The sequence below is a fragment of the Sarcophilus harrisii genome, chromosome 4, assembly GCF_902635505.1.
Source record: "Sarcophilus harrisii chromosome 4, mSarHar1.11, whole genome shotgun sequence".
NCBI lineage: Eukaryota > Metazoa > Chordata > Mammalia > Dasyuromorphia > Dasyuridae > Sarcophilus > Sarcophilus harrisii.
In genome coordinates, this window is record NC_045429.1 from 355,809,335 (window position 1) to 355,822,818 (window position 13,484).

Sequence of the window (13,484 nt, forward strand, 5' to 3'; positions counted from 1 at the left end):
CTCGCGGAAGACGTCTTTTAAAGGATCCCGTTGGCTCCCGGCGGCCCTCGCGAGGGTTCCGGTTTCTGAGTGCAGGAGATGGCGGGGGTGAGCTCCGCCGCAGTGTCGGGAGCTGGCACCCCTGTGGCCGGGCCCTCGGGCCGGGACCTGTTCGCCGAAGGGCTCCTGGAGTTCCTACGACCCGCCGTGCAGCAGCTCGACTCCCACGTGCACGCGGTTCGGTGCGAGCGGGGCGGGTTGGGCTTCTCGGGAGGTGGGAAGGGGGCGGGTCTGTCCGGCGCGCCGGACCCCCGGGGCGGGATGGAAAGGGCGAGGGATGGAGGCTGGTGGTGGGTCTCTAGACCTCGGGGGCAAGGCCGCGGGAGGGTGGGGTGGGGCTGGAGTCGGAGCCGGGGCGAGGCCGGCTGCAGCTCTGCCTCGGTCTGCCCAGGCCAGGCCCTAGGGCGATGGGCGAGCGGGCGGAGACTGAGCGGAGCTGGGCCTTGTCCCCCTTTGCAGGGAGAGTCAGGTGGAGCTGCGGGAACAGATCGACAATTTGGCCACAGGTAAGCGGACGCCTCCGAGTCTGTATATCCCCAGTGCCTGTATTTGGGTGCATAACCCCGTTGGAGGCTAGGATGTCCTGTGCACTACCCCTTGACTAGCCCCCCAGAGCTAGCACTGCGGGAAGGTTACCAGTCTGCCTCAGCGGAGGCTTCCCCCGGCTGTGCCCCCTTTCCTTTTTGCCCTTCAGAACTCTGCAGAATCAATGAAGACCAGAAGGTAGCTTTGGATCTGGATCCCTACGTGAAGAAGCTCCTTAATGCCAGGAGACGGGTGGTTTTGGTGAATAACATCCTACAGAATGCTCAGGTAAGGGAATCCCACGACACCCACTTTTTGGTTTCTATTATGGTTTTGCAACATCCTCAGTTGTCTATCACCTCCAAGTTATTGAAGAGGAGGCAGTTTTCCAAACTATTAAAAGCATCAAGATTTTAAAACTTAACAGATGGGAAAACTGTGTTCCTTGTTAGAATTCAAAATCAGGATCTGCCGATTTCAAGACAATGAAATAGATCTGGTTCAGTAGAACATTGGGGGGGCGGGGAGAAGAATCCTCCACAAATATAGATCAGCGTTTCACTTGTAATTTATAATCTAAATTGCATGGGGTTAGTTTTCTCTTGTCATCTAGCTTATGTTAAGTAGGATTTGAACTTTTGTGGAGAACATATTTTTGACTTTGAGGTCACCCCCCCCAAAAAAAATACATAAGTTAAGATGCCCAGTGCCAAACTTAGTTTGATCTTGTGAACAATTAGGTGAAACAAAGATCTTTTAGGAAGATTTTAATCCTGCTGCCAGAACTCAAGTTTTTTCCTTCTTTCAGGAGCGGTTGAGACGGTTGAATCACAGTGTTGCCAAGGAGAACATTCGACGGCGGGCCATGCTGGAGTCTGGGGGTTACCCTTCTGGTTCCCCAAGCAAATAATGCTTCTCAGAAGTTGAACCAGAAGCCATCCCTGCTAATTGCCCTGCTTCAAACTTTAGACTTCAACTGTGATTCTAGAAGACACTGAATCTGTACTGACTTGGAGCACTTGGAGCTAGATTAACCATTTAGATTGGAACCCCAGAAATAGCCCCTTGACTAAATTCTGGTTGAAAAGGTTCCATGAGAATCAGTTGATAAATATTCTTGTTTCTAAAGAGCTATTTATAAAGAATGCAAATTTATAAATGGAAAAGCTGCATACTCCAGCACCCTGAATCAATGAATGACCCTGGGTGGCACTGTTCCTCCTAGGTGCTAAGTTGCTGGTTCCTGAACAGCTTCTCTCACAGAGACGTCTACTCTTTTGCTTGCACTGAGGTTTGAGGGGGAAGGATCTTGGTGAGGAAGCCTTGCCCATCTTTCTATTGATTGCACTAGCTTTCAGCTGCCACAGTAGCATTTCTATAATTGTATAATTCAATAAATATCAGAGTATTAATGCTGTAATACTGTATTTAGGTTTACTCCAGGATAAATTTAAGTTTTTGAAGATATTTTCTGTGCCTCTCCCTCTGGAATCAGTCAAATTTCCAATCATTACTGTACACTTGCCTGGAAGGGACTAAGGAAAAGAGAAGGGGAGTGTTACAATGGATTAGCATCTCTTTCTCCAAGTTATAATTTGGCAAGAAGCCTATAAAGTAAATATCAAAAACAAGCAAAGAGGGAAGTTCCAACATTGTTAGCTGCAGGAAGGAAAAGAATCTTAGAAGGAAACACTTTTTAATAGTTTCTAAATAAAAAACAAACAAACAACTTTCAGACACTAACAGTTCACAATTTCAACAAAAAAATTCTGGAAGATTTTGGTCTTTGTGGGATTTCCAGAGTTGGTGGTTCTGTGAAGGGATTAGGGGTGTGTGTTAATCTATAAAAGAAAAAAATGCAGGAAGGCCGATACCTTCCCTTTGTGGCAGAGGCCACAAATCTGAGACTCCTGTCGCTGAATCAAGGGAGCATCAAATCACCTACAAGACAATGCTTCTTTCTCCACAGCTTCCAGAGGATTTGCAGCCTTATTTTTTCTTCCCACGATACCCTCACCCTTACACAGGCCACTACCAGGCTCCACAGGGGATGCCGGTTGCCTTGCCTTTGGCAGCAGAGACAAAACCAGAAGAAATCACTCTTGGGTTTCCATGCTCTCTTCTTCCTCTCCTTGAGGTGGCTCCTCTGCATTCTCTTCCTCTTCTTCACCTTCCTTCTTTTCTGGAGGCTTCTCATATGCCTTTTCAGAAGGTGTCACTATCACCCCATCCCAGGTAGACATTTCTGAGGCAAGATCTAAAAAGAAAAGAGGTGGAATTAAGACCACCTCAGGAAGCTGAATGAGGGAAATCTGTTTTGTTCTAAGAGACAAAATATACCCTTTTGTAAGACACTGGCAGTTATATCTGCATGTCTCCTCAAAAGCCTATTTGCTATCTAAACTCAGTAAGAAGTACTTAGCTCTAATATACACTCACAACTGGCATCACCCTCCTGGCCAAGGATCTTCCTATATCCTCCGTGTGACAAGATCCGAACCAAGGTCTGGGCCGTATAGCATACCATGTCCTGAATGGAACAAAAATAAAGATCAATCAAAAGATGTTTGCCAAGGTGGAGTAAGAAGCTTGAAGCCACAGCTGGTGGCTTCAGTCTGCTTCAGTGATTCCACTGGCCACTTTAATCCCCCCAAATTCAGTCAGGGGCCAAGGTTCCACAAATTTTCTATTTTTTATTACCTGTTGTTCCAGGGTCATGACTGTGTGTACTCGGAAGTTACCACTTTCACAGGGGTCAGTAATCCCTACTGAACCAGGAAGAAACAATCCAGCAGCCAGAATCTGAAGGCATCGCCTAAGATATAAGGGCAAGTAGGGTCGGTCAGAAAAGATAGGTCATCACTCATTCTAAGGAAATCAGTTTAGTTCCTGGGAGAAGCATTCTCTGTACCTGTAAGCCACATTGAGGGCTAAGGGCTGTCTGGTAGGATTGTTCATTACAGCATAGTGGCCCTGGAAAAGAGAAAACATTTGCTAGGAAGAACTTAAGAGACCAAACTGACAAATTTCCATTCAAACTTGCCTAAAGGCTTTATAGTATAGTTAGGTGAGACAAATGATGAGCAGAATCTTTCTCAAACAAATATTGTTTCTAGGTAGCTATACCTCGAAAACAAGAACTCCTTAAGTCCATTCTGTCCACAATACTATCAACAATGGATCATAATTTATTTGTCCACAGTCTGACTTTTAAGTCTTTACTAATTTCCTGAGATTTGGATGGCTTTCAAAGTTGCCACTTTTAATAAATACACAGAACTTCAGCTGTCACCTTTGTTGTTCCCTATTCCCTTTTGAATCAAGTTCAAACCCCTTGGCCTGGTCATCCAAAGCTCCACCATCTGACAACACCCCATCTTATAGTCTTCTCTCATGTTATTTCCATACTTTCTAGACTAGCCAACCATGAACACTCCTGAAAACGCTATGTTCATTCTTTCATTTTGCTTTAGGCTGTAGTTTTCTGTGCCAGGAATACATTTCTTTTTGCAATATTTAAATTTTGAGTTCCAAATTCTCTCCCTTCTTCCACCCATTCCCCAGATCAGATTGTACCCTCGAAAATGTACATCACACAATATATTATAGTTCTCTGAGCTGGTGTCATTTTCCTATTACAGTTAAGTTCTATGAGGGGAGGTACTGTCTTGCACATGATAAACATCTACCATTTATATAACCCTTAAGGCAATGCAAAAATGCTTTACATTCATACATACATAATCACATTTGTCTTAATGACAACTTCATAAGGTATGTACATTATTATAACCATTTTGCAAATGAGGAAACTGATTAAGGGAGTAAAATGAAGTGACAAAGATCACAGAATATATGATAGCAGACAAACTGATCTTCCCAACACTAATCCCAACACTCTTAACCAATATGTATAAATATATAAATAAAAAATTTAACTGTCCCTTCCTTTACCTACCAAAAGGTCAAGGATCCAAGGTGTGAGAGGTTCAAAGCCTGGGAATCGAATCCTCAAATCCTTTAGTAGCCGGATGAGAACTTTCACACTAAGGGGAAAAGGAACCCTATATCAGAAGGGCTAATATATTGAACCCAAACCTTTTAAATGCTAGACACAATACTCAAGAGAGTTAACTACCAGAAGTCTCATTTTTATGTTGCAAAAAGTAAAAATGACAAATGCCCAGAGTTGATTTCAGTGATATCTACTATCCCCCACAACCTCTGTATCATTACTGATATAAAAAATGACAAAAGGATTGAGGTAACTTCATTGAGTAGGTAACTTACGTAGACTGAGAAGCATTCTCTTCAAACCAGCGAGCGTGCCGAATGGCCGCCAAGGCACTCTGCAGAACCTTGATGTCCACTGGGAAAGAAAAAGAAGGATCAGGCTGATATGTTAAATAAACACACTGTCTTATAAGCAAACTAATTCCATTGCCACAAAACTTAAGTCACTGGGGAAAGGAAAGGCATCTCAAACTTGCTCCTTCCTTGATTTCTCAATCTAGGGAACAAAACAGCTACTCCACAATTTTTAAGTTATAAACTTTCCCAAAGATTTCCTTTATTACTTTTCCTATTCAGTCTTTGAACCACTCTCATATAAATTCTCACTTATAAAATTTTCCCAGTGGGTAGGCATACCTGCCCAAGATTTACAAAGATCATGTAAGAAGGCACATAAGAAATTCAATGACCTCTTCAGTCACAGGGTAAGTCAAACACAAGTAGAGAGAACATAATATCGAGCCTGCTGAATAGCAAACAGCGAGCTCAGCTGTACCCAATGCTTCTAGGTCACAAACAAAACTCCCTGGCCAAGGAGGAGCTTGACTTACAATGTAGTTCTGGGTCCAGCTTTCGAAGATTAGGTGGCACTGTTGTAATAAGGATCTTCACAGTGGCATCAGCGGAGCTGATCTCAAAGCCGGTTTCATTGGTCAGCATAGTCAAAACTGAAGAAACAAAACAAATGAAAGTCTATCAGATGGGCAAGATTTGGGAGGAGAGGAGGATGAGAGTGGGAAAAAGTCACCTTTTCAAGTAATTCTGTAGGAGAGTTCAGAATGAGAACTGAAAACAAAGCATGAAGCTGGTTGAACCAGGGAACCAATTTTCACAGTTCTGATGGTTTTGTTTGCCTAATCTGAATGATTTGTATATGCATTCCATATAAGGCCTAGTACCAATGGGAATTCAATATATATTCTATAATAAGGCCAAACCTTCTGCAGGATCTTGTGCTCTAAGACTCTCCACCACTTTGTTGCCCAAGGCTGCAACAGCTTCCACTACACAAAAAGAAAAGGAGAAAATAAATAATCTTCTAATACCAGTACCTGTTATTTCTACAGATCGCTTAGTACTTTACTTATACATCATGCCTAGAAAACAAAGCATTAGAAAGGATTATCTTTAGTGCTGACAAGAAAATAAATTCACAGCTCAAAATATTCCAGCCTCCAGCACTTCCAACAATACTCAGCTCTGTTTCCCAAATCCTATTCCCATTTCCAAGTTTTTTTTACTTTTTTTCAGTTAACATCAGTTACAACATTCCTGATATGATATTCTAGTCTTCCTTCAAATTAAATAATCACAACTTCCTTTTCCCCTCCAACTTCTCCCGATCCCTTTTCTTCCCCAAAGTATCTCTTCTAGCAATTTGGACCTTGAACTCCCAATGCCTCAAACCCAGTCCCAGCTGGTTCACAAGACCAAGAAGCCTGTCACTCACATGTGGGAAGGATCTTCAGGATCACTACCAGATCAGCCACGTTATGCCCTGTGGTCATTGTCCCTTTCTTGTAAGATCCTACTTGCCGGACCTCTTCAATTTGCTGTTGGAAAGAGAGAAAAAGAACTACTAAAACAATAAAAGTACAAATAGAGAGGAGAAAAAGGTCTAATTTAACTTTTTTTTTTTTACATAGTATGTTATACATAGTATATCTTAATCTTGCTAATAATGGTCATATAATATCTTAAAACAAAAAAAGTATCCATGTTATAAATAAAAATTATATTTAAACCTCATATATTACAGATAATCTGTAACAGTACTATTTATCCTATCAATCGATACAAAGAATAGTAGATTCCACTGTTATTTTTCTTAGAGGTGATATAAGTGACTAGCGTTGGATTTGAAATCAGGAAATCTGAATTTAAATTCCACTTCAGATGCTTACTAGCTGTATGACCTTTGGCAAATCACTTTATGATATCTTAGCCTCAGTTTCCATATTTGCAAAGTAGGAATAATGTCACCTATTACTGTTGTGATCAAATGAGGTAACATATGTAACATACCATATAAAAGCTAGGTGTAAGGGCAAACAAAGGAAATTGTCAAGAATTTAAGGCTATCTTCCTCTTGGGACTCAATCAACAAAAACTTACCACTTCAAAGGTTCCAGGAGCCACAATCAGGTTGTCAATGACATTGTTGATTTTTGTTACCAGAGAAAGAATGGATGCCTGATAAACAACATAAAATATAAAAACTCAAGGTTAAAAAAAAAAAATCACCAAAAGTGTGTCAACAGCACCTGCACAGATGAATTAGACATTATGAGTTGTACAACCCCAGGTATCAGGACGTGAAAAACACATTACTCTAGGATCTCATCAAGACTCAAATTGTTATTGAAGATATAGCAATTTCAGTTTGGCTAGACTACAGAGTGCAAGGAGAGTAATGTATTATTTTAAAAGCTAAAAAGAACTTATATATAAATATATATATTTGATTCTACAGGCAATAGAGAGTTACTGAGTAGGGAAGAAATATAGTTGGACCTACACTTTAGGAAAATCAAATTCACTTCTTTCTTCTCAATATCTTCTTCCACCCAAAATGTTCTCTGTACTCTTACCCTTGGAACAACCAAGGGTAAGTCTGCAACTATTCCCAACACCAGCTGCAGCTATTTGTAATAAACTATAAGGGAAAGCACTGAGAAGCTCTATAGAACAAACCTGTTCAGCAGAGTTGGGAGCAAGATCCTGATTCCTCTTCAGCAAAGCCTCACTGAAGGTGGTTTCATCAGGTGCAGGTTTGACTCTGGGGAAGGCCATTTCACACTGAACCAGAAAGAAGTTGAAATGAAATTAGAGGAATCACAACAATTGCTACAACAAATTACACATAACAATAAATGCTGAAAAAGAGTTAACTATATTTTACCAGACATCCAAAAGAAATAAAAGCAGTAAAATTCTATAGTAATAATTTATATATAGTCAACAATCTCTACCTTCCAAAATATCCTCACATCTCATTGATAGATCAAGGAAAAGAAAACTCAAAGTGTCCACAAAGGCAAAAACAAAAGTGATCATGAATTTTGGCCAATAGCTACACAGTCTTTTTCTGTGTAAAAGAAAATATAAGTGGACCTCAAACTCTTCTCCCAAACTATCTTTCTGCCCAAATGAATTTGTGATTAAACATCAGAGACCCACATTAAGTCAAAGTACCAAACTCACCACATAGAAATCAAATGGGATGTGTGGCACAAATGGCCTGAACCTTTAAAAAAAAAAAAAAAAAAAAAGGTCATTTCCCATAACTACAAGTACTGGACTTTCTAACACATCTGCAAAAAGAAAGTATATACAAAATAAAGAAAGCACCAGAAAAAGAAAATTTTTAAATAAGAAAAAAACTCATTTTTGTTATCCAGTAAAAGATAAGGCTATTCCTTTATCATGACTTAATATATCCACACTTAAACCAAGTTCTACATATTAAAAAAAAAAAAAAAAAAAAAAAAAAACCTCAAGTGTTAAGAATACAGAGCTTAAGATTCCTAATTTCCGTATGTCATTTATAGAACCTTATTCTGATAAGATTAAAACATCAAATGCTCAGAGCATTGGTAATACTGTGTGAAGACTTAATAAGCCATATTAAAAATTTACACTATCTTCACACCCACTCACCCATATGAGCTTGTAGTCCAGGATATATATTATCATCCACATGTAGTAAATGAGCTAACATCTTTATAGCCACTAGAAATCTGCCCTGAACTGGCAAAAAGGTCATCTGAGATATATCTCTCAGTATAGTGGAAATGAAATAAAAATCAACTCATTACAGGAACAATTCAACAAATATTAACCATATATGTAAGATACCTCTTAAATCATCCCTGCCTTCCCTACCAATCCCATCCCTATCTTATAGTCTCACTAGGGAAGTGAGGTGGTAGGGAAGAGAATGTTGACATGTGCACAAGCAAAATCAAAAATCATTATCAAGAGAGAAGATATTAGCAACTAGAGAAAAAGAGAGATGGGGATCAGGAAAGATTTATAGGAGTAGCCCTTGAATTTATAAAGCTCTGAAAAAAGTTAGAGACTCTAAAAAGTAGAGATGAGGAGAACATCCCAGACCCAGAGAACCATCTATGCAAAGGCACATAGTCAGGAAATGAAATGTTGTACACACTAAATAGCTACAAAGCCAATTTGACTAGAAAAGGGAGAGAGTAAAAAAGAATATGAAATAAAACTGGAAAGGTTAGAGGGAGCCAGATTGTGAAAGGCTTTAAACATCAAAGCAGAGTTTGCACATGGAGATATTAAAGATTTTTGAATAGGAGTCCTTATTTGGAATATCAATTTCAAAGGTGCAGATGAGAGAGACAAGAAGCAGAGAACTCAATTATGATTACAATAATTTGGGGAAGATGTAATTAGGATCTGAATTTTGAATACATATATATTGAATACATATACATAATATACATATATATGTATTATATTGAATTTACAGAATACAGAAAAGGGGATAAATGGGAGATATCAGTGCCAAAGGAAAGCTCGCAGACAGATTATGATTTCACAAAAAAAGCAAGCAATATTATTTACCCATTCCAAAGCCTCTATTATAAGAGGCTTTGGATCAGGTAATGGAAAACACACATTCATCTGGTGCGTAAAAATGGTACTAACCCTCCTCCTGGTCCTCCCCTGGAGCCAAATCGCCCTCCGCGACCTCGGCCTCTATCACCCCTATAAATAAGACAAGCAAATTGTTATGCAGAGTGAAGAAAGCCGAAACACGCTCACCATACATTAATTTATTATCATCTCCCACCCGTTTCTTTTCTCCATGTTATAATCCAATTTAATTCAATGAGAAGCCTGCTTACCCAGCCTCTCAAACATTCAACTCAACAAGCATTTATTTTTTTAAATCTCTTTTATTGATTTTTTTTGTTTTGACAACATGCTTATTTCTGAATCCATACTGGCCATATAATGCTGGACAAGGGAATCGGCTTCTTCCGTGCCACTAATCGGTGGCAATTAGCAGGGCTAATGCCTTACTGAGAGTTCCCTCCCAGGGCAAGGAGGTGTGGACGCTGAGGACGCCGAGAAGCAGCTCCACCCCTCAAGGGGCTTACGTTCGTTTTGCCGGGGAAGGAAGGCGGGCATGGACAGTTTGATCGATATCGAATTAAGCCCGTAAATGAACTCTGGTAGTAGTGTTGTTCTATTGGCAGGGCCCGGCCGCGAAAAGGAACGTTCCTCCGGTTATGGAAGTTATTTTTTATGTTCATTAACACTCTGTAATTGAATCGGCATAGAAGCATTTGTAGATTTGATGGATTTATTCCCAGCTATTTTGTATTTAGTTTGAATGGAATTTTCATGTTCATTACTGCCTTACAAGACCGCTGGAAGAGAAAGTCAAGATGAATGGGAGCTACTAGGGAAAGGCTTCCTTGCAGGAGGTGACACCGGGGGGAAGGGCTCCAGGCGCTCTGCTTTCCCGGTCCCCAGAGCCGGGGACGCGACGCCCTCAGCCTTAGGAGGGAAGAGATCCCTTGGGTTCCCCCTCCCCCAAAAAAATCCAGGGTTCTGCCATGAGTCCATCCCTCCCCCAACGCGGCCTAAGAGAGCTTAGGGATCCGGCCAACTCCGGGGCTCTCGGGCCCTCCAGCTTCCCGGTGCTCTGGTCTCGCTGCCTCCGGCCTCGGTCCTCAGCCCCCGCATCAGGTCTCCCCTAGAACCCCCCGCTTCTCACCTCATGGCTCCTACAGTCCTGAACAATGGAGGCCCCGCCAACCGCCCCTTCCTCTGAGAAGCCAACAACCGGAGAGACCGCTTGCCGGCACGTTCCAATAAGAGCAGTCGCTATTGGCTCTGGCGTCATCCCATAGTCTATGCCCATTGGTTTCATCGGGCAAGCAGAATATTAGCCATTAGGAGAGCCTGCTATACTGGGAAACGGCCAATGAGAGTTAGTTTGACGAGAAAGGGAGACTGGAACTATCTGTAGAACATTCGACAGGAGGCGCTGTATGAAAGAATAGCACAATGCTAGCGTACGCACAAGCAACGTTTCTACACTCTATATAGGATTTAGCCGGCCTTGTTACTAACTAGCAGAGTGGCGCAGCGGAAGCGTGCTGGGCCCATAACCCAGAGGTCGATGGATCGAAACCATCCTCTGCTAGAGATATTTTTCTGTTTTTTTCTTCTCCCCTTCACCTTTGTAATAACATTATTTTGAAGAAAAAAAGGGATAATATAGAACATAAATAGCAACACGTGTGTTATTTGTCTGAATTAAGCCACATAAATGAGGTTTTTATTTTATTTTTTATTCTCCCTCTCTCTTTTTTTTTTTTTTTTTAAATAATTATACTTTTTATTGACAGAACATATGCCAGGGTAATTTTTTTTACAACATTATCCCTTGCACTCACTTCTATTCCGACTTTTCCCCTCCCTCCCTCCCTCCCCTCCCCTAGATGGCAAGCAGTCCTATACATGTGAAATATGTCGCAGTAAAATTAAGAGGTTTTTAAGCAAGAGAGGAAGAAAACGAGGCTGAAAGGAAAGAAGACCGAGCCTCGGAAAGTATAGAATTTAAAGAAAAAGAGAGGGCTCCCAAGACAGGTATGAAGAAATGGAAGACTAGAAAGCAAACCGAAGCCAGAGGAATAAACTAAGGTGGCAAAGAGGCTGAGCAAAGAATTCATTTAAACTAGTATTTATTAAGCACCTACTGTTTACTAAGCCCTGGGGCCAGTTGAAGATGTGATACAAAAATAAAAACGAAGCCGACCCTGACCTCAAGAACTTACCTTCTATTGAAGGAAAGCATGTACGCAAATAAGTAAAAACATATTTACCGACAAATATAAAGTCATGCTGTGGGAGGGGATAATAACTGGGGGTTCAGGAATGATTTCTTGTAGAAAGCAGCTCTTAACCTGAGCCTGAAAGGCTCATAAAGCATGAGAATTTATACAGCAAATACATAATGCTGTTGGAGAGGAGAGAATGACAGAAGCCTGACAAGCCAAGTTGGAGTCAGCTTGCAGAAAGGCTTCAGATGCCAAACAGGAGCGTTGGTATTTTATCTTAGAGACCATGGGGAGCCACTGAAGTTCCTTGAGCGTGGAAGTGACTTAATCAGATCTGTGCTTTAGTATTAATCATTTGGTATTGTGTGGGGGAGAGATTATCAAAGGGAGAGCCTGGATGCAGAGAAACCAATTAGGAAGGTTTGAAATCGTTGATATGAGAGGAAAAGAGGGTATTAACGGGAGGGAAGGGAAGAGGCAAAAGAAGTGCTAATGAATCTACAAAGTGGAGAGTCAAGATTGTAAACCTGATTGATGCACTTCACAGAAATAGGGAAGGTATAAGAAAAAGAGGATTTAGGGGATGAGGAAATGAATTCTGATTTGAACAGGTCAACTTTGAAATATCTATGGGACATTTAGATGGAAGTATCCGGCAAACTGGGGAGGAGTAGGCGGGCAAAAGAAAGAGAAGCAGAGAGAGATAGAATAGGAGGAGAGAGAGAGAGGGAAAGGAGAGGGGGAGTGTCATTACTAGCCTCGGGCAATTACTAATTAATTTAGTTTTAATTTCCATCTGTCTCAGTTTTCTCATCTATAAAATAATAAAAGCATTTACCTTTCAAAATGAGGATCAAATGAGATAATATGAACTAACACTTATGAAGTGCAAACCCTTAAAAGGTTATAGAAACACTATTATTATTATTTTATTGTTATTAGTGTTAAGAAAAAGATATGAACAGGAAGCTTTCAAAGAAATCAAAGTAATCTAGTCCTATGAGAAATATAAATTAAAACAACTCTGCACCAGCACCTCATACCCATTAGAGTGGCTAATATGACAAAAAAGGAAAATTTGGATGTTGGAGGGGATGTAGGAAAAGTGAAACACTAATGTACTATTGGTGGAGTTGTGAACTGATCCAACCATTCTGGAGAGCTATTTGGAACATTACCCAAAGGATTATAAAACTGTGTCTATACTCTTTAATGCAGCAATATCATTGCTAAGTCTGTATCCTAAAAACATCCCCCAAAAAAGGGGTAAATTTGTACAAAAAATATTTATACCAGTTCTTTTTGAAGTGGATAAGAATTGGAAATCAAAAGGATGCCCATCAATTGGGGAACGATTAAACAAACTGTAGTATATGATTACAACGGAATATTATTGTGCTATGAGAAATAACAAGCAGGATGATTTCAGAAAAACCTACACTTACATTAATTGATGCAAATGAAGTAAACCAACCAAGAGAACATTGTACAGAGTAATACTGATTTTTTTTTCCTTTTTTAAATTGGTTATATTAATGTTTTTAAATAATAGTTTTTTATTTTCAAAATATATGCAAAGATAGTTATCAACATTCACCCTTGCAAATCTTGTATTCCAAATTTTTCTCCCTTCCCCCACCCTCTCCCCTAGACTGCAAGTAGTCCAAAATGTTAAACGTGCAATTCTTCCATACATATTTCCACATTTATAATGCTGCACAAGACAAATCAAATTTAAAAAAGCAAATGAGAAAGAAAACAAAAAGCAAGCAAACAACAATCAAAAAAGGTGAAAATACTGTT

The 13,484-nt window shown here is 40.3% G+C and overlaps 2 protein-coding genes and 1 non-coding gene across 4 annotated transcripts; 2 read left to right on the forward strand and 1 right to left on the reverse strand.

The window, feature by feature from the left end:
• The first annotated feature begins 32 nt into the window (after positions 1-32).
• Positions 33-2,646, forward strand: SNAPIN (SNAP associated protein). The gene is made up of 4 exons (XM_003768015.4): positions 33-221; positions 499-545; positions 734-852; positions 1,373-2,646. Exons 1-4 carry the CDS (start codon positions 79-81, stop codon positions 1,472-1,474), a joined length of 411 nt encoding a protein of 136 aa, XP_003768063.1. The 5' UTR covers positions 33-78; the 3' UTR covers positions 1,475-2,646.
• On the reverse strand, positions 2,244-10,718 carry ILF2 (interleukin enhancer binding factor 2). 2 transcript variants are annotated; one of them, XM_003768016.4, is made up of 14 exons: positions 10,613-10,718; positions 9,535-9,594; positions 8,062-8,104; positions 7,552-7,656; positions 6,973-7,050; positions 6,308-6,410; positions 5,796-5,861; positions 5,409-5,525; positions 4,855-4,933; positions 4,523-4,610; positions 3,476-3,537; positions 3,265-3,379; positions 3,004-3,094; positions 2,244-2,821 (listed from the first exon to the last, which is right to left on the reverse strand). In XM_003768016.4, exons 1-14 carry the CDS (start codon positions 10,615-10,617, stop codon positions 2,661-2,663), a joined length of 1,173 nt encoding a protein of 390 aa, XP_003768064.1. In that variant the 5' UTR covers positions 10,618-10,718; the 3' UTR covers positions 2,244-2,660. The 2 variants fall into 2 exon arrangements, with proteins under 2 accessions (XP_003768064.1, XP_031822460.1); XM_031966600.1 differs by lacking the exon at positions 8,062-8,104 and having other exon boundaries at positions 10,613-10,710.
• Positions 10,719-10,972: 254 nt separating this feature from the next.
• Positions 10,973-11,044, forward strand: TRNAM-CAU. The gene has a single exon. It is a non-coding gene; the product is annotated as a tRNA-Met (tRNA).
• Positions 11,045-13,484: the final 2,440 nt, after the last annotated feature.